A 15,295-nucleotide genomic window follows, 5' to 3' on the forward strand; every position below is an offset into this window, starting at 1 on the left:
TACTAATCAAGTTTTATACATTCTAAATCTCCCCAGTTTTTTCGGGGCTGGAAGATGCAACTTCCATTTAATAGAAACTTTGACATCTTGGGGGTAAGGGAGCAGTGGGGGGACTAGGGAGAAGAATAAGAAATAGAATTATTGAAAAGCCCCCAACAGGGACCTTCCTGGCCAGAATATGCAGAGTAATTCCTGCTGGCTTCACCTTTGAAAGTCCCTCGAAACCTTGCAGATGAAACTGAGCCTGTTTTTGATATTGTCAGATGTATTCTACTTTGGAAGTCCCAACATCTAAACTGGAATTCTTGTATTTACATCTCCTCCACTGTCCCCCACACCGCCCCTCGATTCCTGCTGCCCCTGCTAATGTTAAGCATTTTTCTCTTGTTATGATCAGGTTCACATTAAAAACAGATACTTACAAACTGACTTGAAGCACAGATACCTTTACGAATGTGATAAAATATTTTCTTAAGAAAAGGAAAGAGGATGTCGGTCAAATAAAACACCGCGTGGATGTTGATTGGTGAACACTGGTGTAAGAAAAGGGAGCTCAGGAATTTTTATTACTGTATTTGTAAATGAGTTTGAAGGAATTTGTAAATGCCACTAGTACATTTTTAAGGTGACACATTTGCTCCTTATAAAGTTACTAAAAATTACAGGGTAAGCTTAAATGACCTTTGCCAGTAGTTTTACTTTACATAATCAATATTGATATTGTTGCTGAACTATATAACTTTATGATTCATTTTTCAGTCCCTTTTCAGAGCAAATGCTTTTGCAGTGGTAGCAATGTTTAGTTTAAATTGACTTAATAAATTATTACCTGAGCAATGGTTTTTGGAGAGTCTTTATATATGTACGTGAAACATGCATTACATGAAAAATTTAACTTGAAACAAGTTTTTTTCTTTGCCACAACAAAATTTATTAGAATAGATTTTTTTAAAGAAGGAGGGGGAGCTGCATTTTAACTCCGGAAATAAAGTATGCACACACGTGCTAAAACATTTATCTTAGTACACTAACCCGTGGCATTTTTTTCAGGCAGAAATTTTTGTGCTCATCTTTGAACACCTCTGATTTTATTTTCCTACTAATTCTAAATCAAAACTGAACACACATTTCCCCAGTCTTTATTCATCTGCCAGACCCGAGCCTTGAAAATGCAAACATGCTTGGAAGCACCCAGAAGTTTCTTGGAACTTCTCCTGGGAACAACCAAGAACAATCAAAAGGAGAGTTTTCAAACCTGAGATTCGATCAACTTTCCCATGTTTCCAAACCTGAGATATGATCAACTTTCATTTAACAAGCCACAAATCTCAGGACCAAAGTTTCACATTTTCTTTTGTTTGTGTTTTCCTGACTAGAATTATTCAGTCTTTACTTAAAACCAGCTGTGAGTTCATCATCCATTTGTGATCTTTTATTTATTGCATAAAATATTTCACAAATACTTGAAAATATATAGAAAAACATAACAAAGACTCATTTACCCACATCCAAATCTAGTAAATATTCATATTTTGCCTTGTCTGTTCCTTTCTTTAACAAAGATTCATTTAATATCACAGATACCATCATTTACATCCCTCAACAACCAAATTCTCTACCTCTCTCTTCAGCAGTAACTACAATCCTAAAGTTATTACATATCCTTCCCAGCTATTTTTAAAATGCATTCACCTCATATCTATCTATCCCTAAGTAATATGACCAATTACTTCGGTATTATGAGTTTTGCGTAAAAAATAGCAGATATCATTATGCACTTTGATTCTTTTTCATTCGGCATTGGGTTTTTGAGATACCAATAGCTCCAGCTGTTTAGTTTTATACATCTATACAATCTATTAAGCTCCCTATTTATCAACATTTAATTTTCACTGCTTTATGTAGATAACTGCTGTGGTTGCATACATATATACAGTTTATTAATCTCCCTATTTATCAACATTTAATTTTCACTGCTTTATGCATACAACTGCTGTAGTTGTATATATATATATATATATATATATACACAATTTATTAATCTCCCTGTTTATCAACATCTAATTTTCACTGCTTTATGCATACAACTGCTGTAATTGTATACATACATATAATGTATTAATCTCCCTATTTATCGACATTTAATTTTCATTGCCATAAATGACAAAAGTTGTGTGTATACCACTGCTATAATTTTACACATATATACTATTTATTAATCCCCCTATTTAGCAACATTTGATTTTCACTGTCATAAATGACTACGGAATGAGCATTCCTATGCCAGTCTCATTGGAATATGTGCAAAAGTTTCTCCAAAATATATACCTAGAGGTGGAATTGTTGGGTCGTATAAAATGCATATCTTAATATTTCCTGGATACTGACAAATTGCTTCCTCTCCAAAGTAGTTTTACTGATGTGTACCCTTGCCATCAGTGTAGTATTTCCATTTCTCGTCATCTTTATCACTACCTGGTGCAGTCAGATATTTTAATGTTTGACAATTCAATGAGCATAAAATGATGCATTGTTATTTTACTATTTATTTCCCTGATGAATCCATTTGTAGCTGAGTAACTCATCCTTTTCCTGCTAATCTTTTTTGCCATCTTTGTCATCTTCTGAGTGTCTATGTATGCCCAAATGTTAGTCCAGGCTTTTCTGGCCCATTTTTCTGTTTATCTATTCCTGTCCTGGTGCGCCACTGTTTTATTACCATATTTTATACAAAGTCTTGTTATCTGGTATATTAATTCTCACACCACCATACCCTTCTTCAAAATTGTTGTGGCTATTCTTGGCCATTTACTCATCATATGAATTTTCAGATGAGCCTATCGGGTCTCCTAAAAAATTGTGTTGGGAGCTAGATTGAATTTATGTTTTAATGCCAGAAGTTACATCTTTATAATATTGTGCCTTCCTAATCATGAACATGGTATATCACTTCCTTTATATTGGGCTTCAATAAAACTTTACATTATTCTTTATTAATGTTTGCATATGTTTTATTAGATTCATCCCTAGGTACCCTCTCATTGCAAGCTCTGCCTCCCTTGTTTAAGTGATTCTCCTGTCTCAGCCTCCCGAGTAGCTAGGATTACAGGCCCACACCACCACACCCAGCTAATTTTGGCATTTTTAGTAGAGACGGAGTTTCGCCATGTTGTGCAGGTTGGTCTCGAACTCCTGACCTCAGGTGATCCGCCAGCCTCGGCCTCCCAAAGTGCTGGGATTACAGGCGTGAGCCACCATGCCCGGTCCCACTGATGTTTTAATACTGATCTTGCATTCTGTAACCTTACTGAACTCTAATTAACATTCTTATAATTTGTAGGTTTTCTTGGATTTTCAATTTTTACAACTGTATCACCACAAACTAACAACACTGTTTCTTCTTTTCCAGTCTTTAAACTCTTATTTCCCTTTCTTGATCTATTTTATTGGGCTACCAGGACAGTGTTAAATAGAAATGTGTTATGGGCATTCTTTCTTCTTCCTAACTTTAACGAGAATGCTATGAAAAGTTCACTATTACATATAAGGCATCATGTAGGTGGTGTAGGGTGGAAAGGAAAGCTGCCATTTTGCCCTCCAAGAGTTCACTAAAAGTCACTGACAAAAGTTGAATTAATAGGAGAAAAGGCATACAAATTTATTTGATTATAGTTTTATGTGACATGGGAGCCTTCAGAATGAAGACCCAAAGATACAGAGGAAACTGTCTATTTTTATGCTTAGTTTCAACAAGTATGGACAGCCTTGTAGGAAAATGATTGGACCTAATGCTGACAGACTGAGTGAGAAAACATAGCAAGGCCTGTCTGTCTAGATTTTTCTTGGCCTGTGTAGGAATGCCTCTCACCATTCCTTCCTTCTGGGTATGGGGCAGGACCCTCTCTGGAAAGGGGGTCTTATGACCTACAGTCAAACAAGATAGATCAGGTTATCTACAGTCAGTTTTTACACAGAAAGTCTGGCGTAAAGTTTTAGTAATATTTTTAGACCATAAAGCTGACTTTGGGGCAAGAGGGTTCCAGTTTCTATGACCTGCCTTGGGGAAGTGAGATTCCAGTTTCTATGGCCAGGCTCTGGAGAGAATGAGGGACCAGACAGGGGGGCAGCAGGTCAGAGAGAACTGCTGCTGGGCCCCTACAATTTTTCAAATACCCGTAGTTATGTGGAAGATATTCCTTTATATTTCTAGTTTGCTGATAATTTTTTATCTCAACTGATTTTAAAACTTCTCAAATTTTTTTCTACATCTATTGATATGTTCACGTGGCTTTTCTCTGTTAATTAATGTGTAAATTATCACAGAAAATTATTTCAGAGAGTATATTTTAAGGTTAAAGTACCCTTGCATTCTCAAGATGAACCTCACTTATACATGAAGTATTTTTGCAAACATTATTAGGTTCAATTTGCTAAACTTTTATTTAGGATTTCTGCATTAATGAGGTTCACCTTTTTTGCTGCTTAAGATATCATTTTTGGAGGTGATTTATAAGTAAGTTAAAATCTTCTAGGATTAAGTAAGTTTCTACTTATTATAATTCTATGAATTTTTGCTTTATATATTTTGAGGCTGTATTATTGGGCATATATAGATTTAAATGTTCAGTCCTCCAAATAAATTATTCTTTTCATTGTTACATACAATCCCGTTTATTTATAATGGTCATGTTTGTCTTAAAACCTATTATTTCTTGCTCATCATCACTGGCCATCAGAGAAATGCAAATCAAAACCACAGTGAGATACCATCTCACACCAGTTAGAATAGCCATCATTAAAAAATCAGGAAACAACAGGTGCTGGAGAGGATGTGGAGAAATAGGAGCACTTTTACACTGTTGGTGGGACTGTAAACTAGTTCAACCATTGTGGAAGTCAGTGTGGCGATTCCTCAGGGATCTAGAACTAGAAATACCATTTGACCCAGACATCCCATTACTGGGTATATACCCAAAGGACTATAAATCATGCTGCTATAAAGACACATGCACACGTATGTTTATTGCGGCACTATTCACAATAGCAAAGAGTTGGAACCAACCCAAATGTCCAACAACGATAGACTGGATTAAGAAAATGTGGCACATATACACCATGGAATACTATGCAGCCATAAAAAATGATGAGTTCATGTCCTTTGTAGGGACATGGATGAAACTGAAAAACATCATTCTCAGTAAACTATCGCAAGGACAAAAAACCAAACACCGCATGTTCTCACTCATAGGTGGGAATTGAACAATGGGAACTCATGGACACAGGAAGGGGAACATCACACTCTGGGGACTGTTGGTTGGGGGAGGGGGGAGGGACAGCATTAGGCGATATACCTAATGCTAAATGACGAGTTAATGGGTGCAGGAAATCAACATGGCACATGGATACATATGTAACAAACCTGTACATTGTGCACATGTACCCTAAAACCTAAAGTATAATAAAAAAAAAAACCTATTATTTCTGATACTGATATTGCTAATTTGGATTTTCTTGAGAGTGGTAATTCTCTGGTAAGTTTCTTTTCATTCCTTTACTTACTAATTGTTCTGTGTCATTATGTTTTAGGTGTGTCTTTTAAAAACAGCATAAGCTAGATTTTGTTTTCTTCTAGTTGAGAATTTTTTCCTTTTGGTGGCTAAACAGTTCTCTCCTTCTCATCTGATGCACGCTTCCTTCATTTTTCTTTTGCAATTTGAATTATTTAAATCAGCCAATTCTGTAATAATCACTATAGTAATAGGATATAATTAAAGGTCCTTGTAATTAAAGATCCTTGTGAGATAATTCACTGTAACTGAGAGCCCTAAGCTTGGGAACAGCTCTTCCCCCATACAGGAACAATCCCAGTCATAGTGAACCAAACTCTAAGGATTCTCATCTTACTGTGATTGAAAACAATAATTAAGCCTTGATTGTAAAGTTCAAGGGAAGGAACAACTAGAAAATCCCAACTGCTAAGAGAAGGGCCTATGCTCAAAAAGATTTTGCCATGCATTCACCAAAAAGAGATTGAGTTGTATTTTCAGGATCTCCCATTTAAACACAAATCTTCCCCACATAAATTATCTGTCAATCATTCTACCACATACATTATTGAATAATACTTGAACACTGTATGCCAGGCACTGTGCTAGGTACGCAGTGAGCAGTACGGATGTGCTCTCCGGCCTCTTGGGGAATACAGTCTAGTGGGAGGGATAAGGTAATCCATGTGTCCCTAGCTTTCTCCAGAATGTTACTTTCTAAAACATAGTAAGTCCAATAATTCTGATGAGACTTCTTCAAAGAGTCCTAATAAATAATCAAAAGGACTTTGACCTTGCATTATTTTTCAAGAAAATCAGTTTTCCATGAAATTCTAAGGGTTACAGTATCTGAGCCACATCTTTAAGCAGTTATTCTCTTCTTACACAACTGCTAATCTCTGCACCTCAGTCTGAACACTCTGCACACAGCATTCTTCATAGTCCATTAACTGTGAAATAGAACACCTGTAATATGAAGTTTCATGTCAATTGTATAAATTTATCTGAAATCCTTCCAAAACAATTTTCCTTTCCTTCAATTTCACAACTCCTAAATTAGTTAAGAGAGGGAAAGGATTACTTTGGAAAAGCTGTTAAGTATCTTCAGAGCCTTACTGGACTCTATTATTGACAGAAGGCCTGGGGCAGAGCAAAGTTCAGTTACGCTCAGGACTTAACTGATAAATCACTGGTGAACCTGTGTGCAAAAATCCTCCCTGATAATTACTAACATGACAACAGAATTTCCGAGTTTCCCCATTTGTGAAGTATTTTTTTCAAGGAGAAATTTCTATATTTTCCTACCTGATGAAAGGCTTCTCCCCTCCTATTTACCATTTGTGCAAACTGAGATAGTTCTTCATCTTCTCTAGTTTTATGTAAAATGGAGAAAATTATACCTGATCTGCTCAAAGGAGAGAGAAGAGAGAGACTCAGCAGGTGTTGCTTATAACTCAGAAATAATATCTGTTTAATTGGAGCTTTATCTGTGAAGGTAGGGTAGGATCTTGGATTGGTATTCCAAATGACTCCTAGGCTGAGAATGAAGCTCTAGAGGCAATCTAAGTTTCCTCCTCATCCCAGTTTTCAGATTTTGTGGATATCAGGTAATTCCTCAGAGTTCAAAAGAGCAAACATCTTAGAATATAGTTTTGTCCGGCCGGGCGCAGTGGTTCATGCCTGTAATCCCAGAACTTTGGAAGGCCAAGGTGGGCAGATCACCTGAGGTCAGGAGTTCGAGACCAGCCTCAACATGGAGAAACCCCGTCTCTACTAAAAATACAAAATCAGCTGGGCATGGAGTAGCTGTAATCCCAGCTACTTGGGAGGCTGAGGCAGGATAATTGCTTGAACCTGGGAGGTGGAAGTTGCGGTGAGCCAAGATCATGCCATTGCACTCCAGCCTGGGCAACAAGAGTGAAACTCCATCTCAAAAAAAAAAAAGAATATAGTTTCGTGCAATGTTAGTTTAGTTGAATTATAAATTGATGTCATCTTACTGAGATGCATTTAAAATGTACATATATTTTGACCTAGGAATCCTTCTTCAAGGAACTTATCTGAAGAAAAAAATAATTAGTCAAGTACAGAAAATTCTCAGTCCTAGGATGCTGGAGAAAATACAGCTATCCATCAAAAGAAACTTATTAAGTAAAAAATATGAAGACTTTCAGCTTCTGAAACAGCATGTGTATACACAGATAGACACATGTAGAGAAAGATTTCTGAAAGGAAATTTACTAAAATATAATGGTCAGGTTCGTTGTGATCTTTTTCTTTCTTCTTTATGCTTTTCTGGGCTTGAGTTTGTTTACCAAAAGTACATATTATGTTATGGTAATCAGAATAATTTATTTTCTTTTTAATAAAAGAGGTATAACCTCCCACTTTCCCTCCAGAAGTTATTCAGAATGTACTGTTTTTCTTCCCCACTCTAGGTGACCCCTTGATGTTGGGTGCCTCTCATTCTAAAAATCTCAAATCTTACAGCCCAAGAAAAATCTCAAGTCAAGGAAGATGTGCGGTGTTCACAAAGGCAACGTTGACCACAGTCCAGTAGAGCTGAAGAGCATATACTAGACTTCAGGAATTCAACATTTTTTCCCCTCTGTCCAACCACAGGACAGACTGTGCACCTCAGGGAGATGATGTGTGTCCACTGGCTTCACTGACTTGGATTACTCCTGCAGCATCTGACCAGCCAGCTTATATGATCACTCCCTACTGCCCCCAAAACAGAATGGACTGGGAGCTGGAAACCCACACAAAAAGGGACAATTATATTGAATGTAACCTAATCCCTGTGCTTACCTAGTGCCTTCACCTCCTATGGGCATTTGGAGTAAAATGTTGTTATGCAGGTGTTTGTGAAGGATGTGGCCAAGTCAGTTGTCTCCCCTACAGGGTGACCCAAGATTAATGATATCTACCCATCCCCACTGCCTCGACGCCCTAGTTGCAATCAACTTTGTCACTGTCCCCCTTAGGCACTGCCATGTAAAGCACGTGCTCCCCCATTCTGAAGCAGCGGGAAACCTAGAAGAGATGTACTCTTCGCAACCTGGTTGGATTTTAAATACATGGCTCTAACTGAAAAGAAAAAAAGACAGATATTACACATATTTACATAAATTAAAACTGCATTCACCCTAAACAATACACATTTTACAAGAATGTGTTCCAACAAAAGGACATATATAAACATGCTAAATAGTTGCTTATGGGGATTGAAGTTAAGGGGAGGCTGGAGTGGGATAAATGGGAATTTAAGAAATAATGAAAATAAGGCATACTAACTCCTCAGCTCTCAAACTTTTGCCTTCCTCAGACACATCAGATGATCCACAGCTGTCCAGAACCTTACCTAGCTATTTGGTACTCTCTGCTTTTCTTTGGAATGGCTCCTTCCCCATTGTTTTCTCCTCTCTTTCTCTAAGACCCCCAAAACCAATTTATTTGTTCATTCACTTCATGCATAGCCTCCTTTTTGCTCTCTTAGTCACATCCCTCGTTTCTCAATCTCTGACCCCTTCAACCATGTCCTGATCCTTCTCCCACACCCAGCACCACCCTCCTGCAGAGAAAAGTGTACCCAGATGAAACCCCGATGGAATACTAAACTAACAGAACTCGTCAGATGACCTTTGCTTTAACTGCCTGCTTGCTTTCCTCTTCCCTTCTGTTCTCTTCTTTTCCTTTCTTTTCTCTCCTCTTCTCTCTCTCCCTCCTACTTTCACTCTCTCTCTACCTCTTTTCTTCACTCTCTTTTTCTCCCCCTTGAAAGCACTGTTACTAGAAATAGAAGGTCTGGGGCTTGCCTGAAGCCATGGGCAGTCACCACTCCAGGATTCCCCTTTTAGCGCCTCCTCCCCATCTTAATCTCAAAGTCCAGCAGGATAGTGAGCAGTTAGAGCCTGACCTCCGACCTGCTTCCATGGGGGTTGGCTTCCTGAGTGGGAGAGATGACTCTAATCTGGAGACATTTGCTGAGACCCTTGTGCCTGGTCACCTCCGCTCCCAGGATCCTTGAGATGCGTCCTTTTCTGAGCCGTAAGTGGAAACCAGGGGACATGGGTCAGCAGAGGATCAGCGAGAGGGTAAGGCTTGCGCTCTGAAGGCTGCTGCCTGGGATTCTGGAATGTTAGACATGGATGAGGTCTTAGAGATGAGGCATGTTTTTGACACACAGGTTCTCACCCTGAGTCAATGCCCCATTTTCATAGCCAATATTTTGTAATGCTCCTTTTTGGTTTGAAATGAAATTCATGGATAATGAAACCCAACTATACACAATTTCACATGACATGCTATCTCAGCTTCAATATTTTTAAAAACCAAAGGAAAGCAATCAAAATAGAGTGTGACTTCAATTTACAGATGCCCAAGGATGATTTCTATTTTTTCTTTTTTGAGACCGGGTCTCCCTCTGTCACCTAGGTTGGAGTACAGTGGTGTGATCATGGTTCACTGCAGCCTCGACCTCCCAGGCTCAAGTAATTCTCCCACCTCAGCCTCCTGTGTAGCTGGAACTGTAGACACATGCCACCATACCTAGCTATTTTTCTTTTTTAACTTTTTGTAGACATAGGGTTTTACTATGTTGCTCAAGCTGGTCTCGAACTCCTGGGCTCAAGCAATCCTCTCACTTCAGCCTTTCAAAGTGCTCAGATTGCAGGCCTGAGCCATTGCACCAGGCTAGGATGACTATTTTAAAAGACATAAAGCATCTGCATGAATTTTCATCATGCCTCTAGGAAGTGAGACCACTCTCTCAATTACCAATAAGTGCTGTGATTCACCCAGAGTCATCCAAGCCAGGACTTGACCCCAGGCCCTCCCCATCCACTCAGACTCTCCTCTCTGAACAGGAACAGAAAATATGAGGAGATGTGGGGTAACCAGACATTGGTGGCTTTATGAGTGATATCCTATATGCTTGTGATTTTCACATGGATCTTGTTTCACGAGAGCCCCACCTCCTCCCCAGCAAATTCCCTGGTGCAAACATGAGATTAAGCAACTGTTTGTACGTTTATGTGCCTGTGCTTCACAGGCCCTACACAGGTATAGGGGACCACTTTCCATTCCCCATGGTGACCAATTTTGCCTTCATTTTCTTCTCATCTTTCCCTTTCACCCTCCTTCCTTCCACTCCTCTTCGCTTTCTTCCCCCTGAAAATTGCAATTTTTTGAAACTTGACACATGCATGATGCTTTAAATGCATTATCTCCTTTTATCTTCAACCAAACTTGTTAGTGAGTACTATTATCTCATTCCACAGATGAGGAGACAAGAGAATAAGGAATATCTAAGAAATGTGGTCAAAGGCAGAAACATGTAAGTGATAACTTGGGATTCAAAGACAGGTCTATCTGACTCCGAACTCGAAGAGATTCTACCAGGCCCTGTCTATCCTCCCCTCATCTTCCAATCCTGTTTGGACTGCTCTTTTCCCTTGGTCATGAGTTTTTTTTTGCCAGAACATCACTTAACTCCAACATTTTCTCAGAAGCAGGTAAAATTATAACCAGTCTTATGCTCAGTGAGGAGGAAATTATGCTGAAAGTACCAGCTGTTGACCTAGCGAGAGAAATGCCCTAGACTGCCCCCTCCCCTTTCCTACCCCAACCTCTGAGCACTGTGGAGCTGCACAGTGGAGCAGCAGGTAACCTAGAAAGGGCAGGTGAGGCCTAGTACCTAGAGATCTTGATCAACTCTTGGGGACACCTTACCATAGGCCCAGCAAGGACACTACAGAGAAGCAGTCTTGGAAAACCACACCACTGGCCAGATGTGGTGGCTCACACCTCTAATCCCAGCACTTTGGGAGGCCGAGGCGGGCGGATCATGAGGTCAGGAGATCAAGACCATCCTGGCTAACACGGGGAAACCCTGTCTCTACTAGAAGTACAAAAAATTGGTCGGTTGTGGTGGTGAACGCCTGTATTTCCAGCTACTCAGGAGGCTGAGGCAGGAGAATGGCTTGAACCCGGGAGGCAGAGCTTGCAGTGAGCCGAGATTGCGCCACTGCACTCCAGCCTGGGTGACAGAGTGAGACTCCATCTCAAAAAAAAAAAACCACAGCACCTAGACTGAATGCCATCCTCATTACCTGGCCTTGCAAAAACCTTTGGGACTTTTATGTCTGCTTTCTTACCTACTCTACCCAGGTCTACGCCTGCTTGTGCTTGCTCATCCAAACACACACTCACTGAACATACATTTATTGAGCACCTGCCATGTGCAATATATACATTCAGGCAAAATATTTGAGCATCTATTATGCACCAGTGCTGCAGACTTAGCCACAATAAGCAAGAAAAAGCCCCTGCCCTCTATTCTAGGAAGGAGATAGACATAAACGAATAAGTAAATATGTAAAAATATATATGTGTGTGCGTATGTATGTATTTATGTATGTATCCAGTAGAGAAACATGCCATGAATAAAACCAAATCTGGAAAGGGAATAGTAAAATATAATGGGGGGGGAGGGGAGGGGCTGTGATAGGGAGATCACCATGTTTTAAGTGTTGTTTTATATGCAAAAATAAGTAAGTCACAATTCTTGTATCTACATAGTTACTGTACAATATTCATACGCATAAAATGTTCAGGCTTGTTTACACTTTGATACGCACAATCACTTTGGGCTAACTGTGTATGCAAAGTTATGGAAGCAATTTGTTTTCAGCACAAAAGTGTGGAGAAATATCTTAGTGGGGCATTCTTTCCTACAATTAGCTAATGACTGTGAAATGTATAACATTTGCAGGTGGCTGGGGTATGTGCTCCCATGTACCAATTTCCTAATATATGCCTGCTCTCCCACAAAGGAAGGGGGGCACAAAATGTCATCCATTTCCAGCTGAGATATTTCTCCATTCCTGCCAAGCCTATTTTAAGAAAACATTTAAAATTTGCCCTAAAGGGGGGCCTCCCATCTACACCCCTCCAGGCAGCCTTGCCATAGTCAGAACTGATTTAACACACTCCAAGGGCCAGGAAGAGTGATCACAGAGAATGCCTACTCCCGAACGTGCAGAAGACCCACCCACCTCAGAATCAGGAATCGAGCAGTGCTCTTGCTTGTGGACAGCCACAGCTGCCCCTGTTTGGCTTCAGCAAAAGGGCATATACTGGAAGGGTATGAAGGAATGGAGGGAAGGAGGGAGGGCAGCTGAAATAGTATACAGGAGGCTGAGGAGGTGGACAGAACCCCACACGCAAAGAAGCCAAGGAAGGCCAGGCAGGAGTAGAGTAACTCCTGGTAGGAACCGCCTCTTAGCAGCTTTGCTTGGGGGATGCAGGTACCTGGCATTCATTGCCGTCATCCTTTCACCCAGAGCACGCATGGGACAGAGGGGACCTCTACAGAGGGGGCTGCGAGAGATCATGTCCGGAGCTGGATGATACCAAACAGCAATGGTGAGGGTCCTCGGCAGCGTCCTGCAGACTGCAGCCCCATGTATGAAGGGAAAAGGACCACTCTGCAGTCTCCACGTTGGCAGCTCCAGCACAGAGAAGCAGAGGAGAAAAAGTTTCTCCACCGACCAGACACTGTCCCTCAGTCATCCAAACCCCAACACAGCTTCAGCAGGCCTCCCCGGGAGGCAGTGTCTCAAACCTCAACGTCAGTGAGGGACTTCAAAACTGCCAAGGCCTCGAATTCCATCTGTCACTGACTCCACTCTAAGGTGGATGGAGGATGAAATCTCCCTTTCCTAACTCATTGGCAATCCTAAGCATCAAATGAGATTCCAAATGTGACAAGGTTTTTTTTCAAGTTACCTAAGATGCTATACGGAAATGAGATATAATTGGCATTTTGGGCCAGGCTCAGTGGTTCACGCCTGTAATCACAACACTTCCAGAGGCCAAGGCAGACAGATGGCTTGATCTCAGGAATTCGAGACCAGCCTGGGCAACCTGGAGAAACCCGGTCTTTACTAAAAATACAAAACATTAGCTGGGTGTGGTGGCATGCACCTGTGGTCCCAGCTACTAGGGAGGCTGAGATAGGAGGATCGCTTGAGCCTGGGAGGTAGAGGTTGCAATGAGCAGAGATTCCACCACTGCACTCCATGTAAGACCCCATGTCTATTAAAAGTAGAAAAAGAAAAATAGCTGGGCATAGTGGCAGGTGCCTATGGTTCCAGCCACTCAAGAGGCTGAGGTGGGAGAATTGTTTGAGCCTGGGAGGTCAAGGCTACCGTAAGCCATGCTCTCACCACTGTACTCCAGCCTGGGTGACAAAGGGAGATCTTGTCTCAAAAAAGAAAAAAAGAAAGAAATCATCCCTGGCCATCTGTAAATTAAAGCCATACTTTATTTTGAATGCTTTCCTTTGATTTTTAAAATTATTGCAGCTGGGATAGCATGTCATTATTTTAACACATTATATGAGCATTGGGCAACAGAGCCAGAACCTGTCTCAGTAATAATAATAATAATTAGCATTTTAATAAATCACACTGTGTCCACTGCATATTTTCAAATATTTTAGAATCTTTTTTTCATTTTAAAGGGTGAGGAAGCCCTTAATAAATACTCCCTCTGGGCTGAAAACTGGTTGTGAATACTGAAAAACTCGTTATCATTACAAAGAGAATTTTCCCTAGAGTTTCCAAATGCCAAAAAAAATTGATTTTTCTCACTTACTTTGCCCAACAGTTTTTGTCATTCGATATTATGATTTTAGGGAAAGAAGACAAAGTTGCAGTGACCTGTATGCTATAGAACTCTGTGAGAATTAGGCAGCTTGGAAATGAAAGCTCACTAGTTACCCACTTGGCATTTATTATACAAAAGCGATGCTGTTCTCCAAATTGAATTCCATCTTTCAATGTCTTGAGTTGCTCATGTGAATTGAAGTGAAAATTGGTGAATTGGATGAAAATCATTAGCTGTCATCTGGTTAGCCTAAAAAGGCACTATCCGATTAGTTAAAACAATAAGACAAAACAAAACAAATACCTATTCAGAAATAGACCTTGGATATAGTTTTATTAACCCTAATCTCATTCATTCCTCCCCTCCACCTCCATCTCTTATACACACACACACACACACACACACACATACACACACACACAGGTATGCATATGCATATATACACATACACAATTTCCAGAAGCCCCCAAAAAGCTTTATGGACCCTCAACTCTTACATCATCCTCAAAACACAGGCTATTTTGAATAAAGAATGCATGCAATTATCTAGCTAGTTAGATTTTAATTTTTTTCTGGCAAATGATAAAAACCAAAGTAGTTTTATTTCTTTCTGTCCATCAAATATCAACATTATTACTATTATTTTTGAGTTTTAGTTATTTATTAAGAGGGGTGATATGACAGTCAATAGATTTGGAGGTATTATCCAGGTTTGTTTCACTTACTGACTCCTATTATTCTTTCTCCTACTTGCTCGTTACTGTCTCTATTTCTTCCTTCCTCTTTCTTCTTCGTTTCCCCCTTCTTTCCTTTCTTCCTCTTCTTTCTTCCTTGCAGAATTTCATGTATTTCATTTGAAGCCCTCACTCCGCCATCATGTGCTTATCACTTTTGTGAATAAATGAATAAATGAATTAATAAACCTGCCTTGACTGTTCAAAATTCAAGCTTTTCTTTATCAAGTCTTTCTCTCCAACTCCCTTCCCCCTCCAGCCTACTTTCATAAATCCTATAACCTTGGAGTCAAGAGAGCTTACAACCTCCTCAATGGGCAACTCCAATTTTGCAGACAGAAA

General features: G+C 40.0%; 1 protein-coding gene across 2 annotated transcripts in view; it reads left to right on the forward strand.

Moving 5' to 3' along the window:
* Positions 1-9,451: 9,451 nt before the first annotated feature.
* The window catches only part of AGXT2 (alanine--glyoxylate aminotransferase 2), a 45,317-nt gene continuing 39,473 nt past the window's right edge, over positions 9,452-15,295 (forward strand). The window contains exon 1 of one of the 2 annotated variants that reach the window (XM_055245926.1): positions 9,452-9,596. In XM_055245926.1, coding sequence (XP_055101901.1) covers positions 9,509-9,596 — 88 coding nt within the window. In that variant the 5' untranslated portion in view covers positions 9,452-9,508. The remainder of the gene's footprint in view (positions 9,597-15,295) is intronic. The other variant, XM_055245927.1, reaches the window with a different exon arrangement.

The sequence above is a fragment of the Symphalangus syndactylus genome, chromosome 16, assembly GCF_028878055.3.
Source record: "Symphalangus syndactylus isolate Jambi chromosome 16, NHGRI_mSymSyn1-v2.1_pri, whole genome shotgun sequence".
Taxonomy (NCBI): domain Eukaryota; kingdom Metazoa; phylum Chordata; class Mammalia; order Primates; family Hylobatidae; genus Symphalangus; species Symphalangus syndactylus.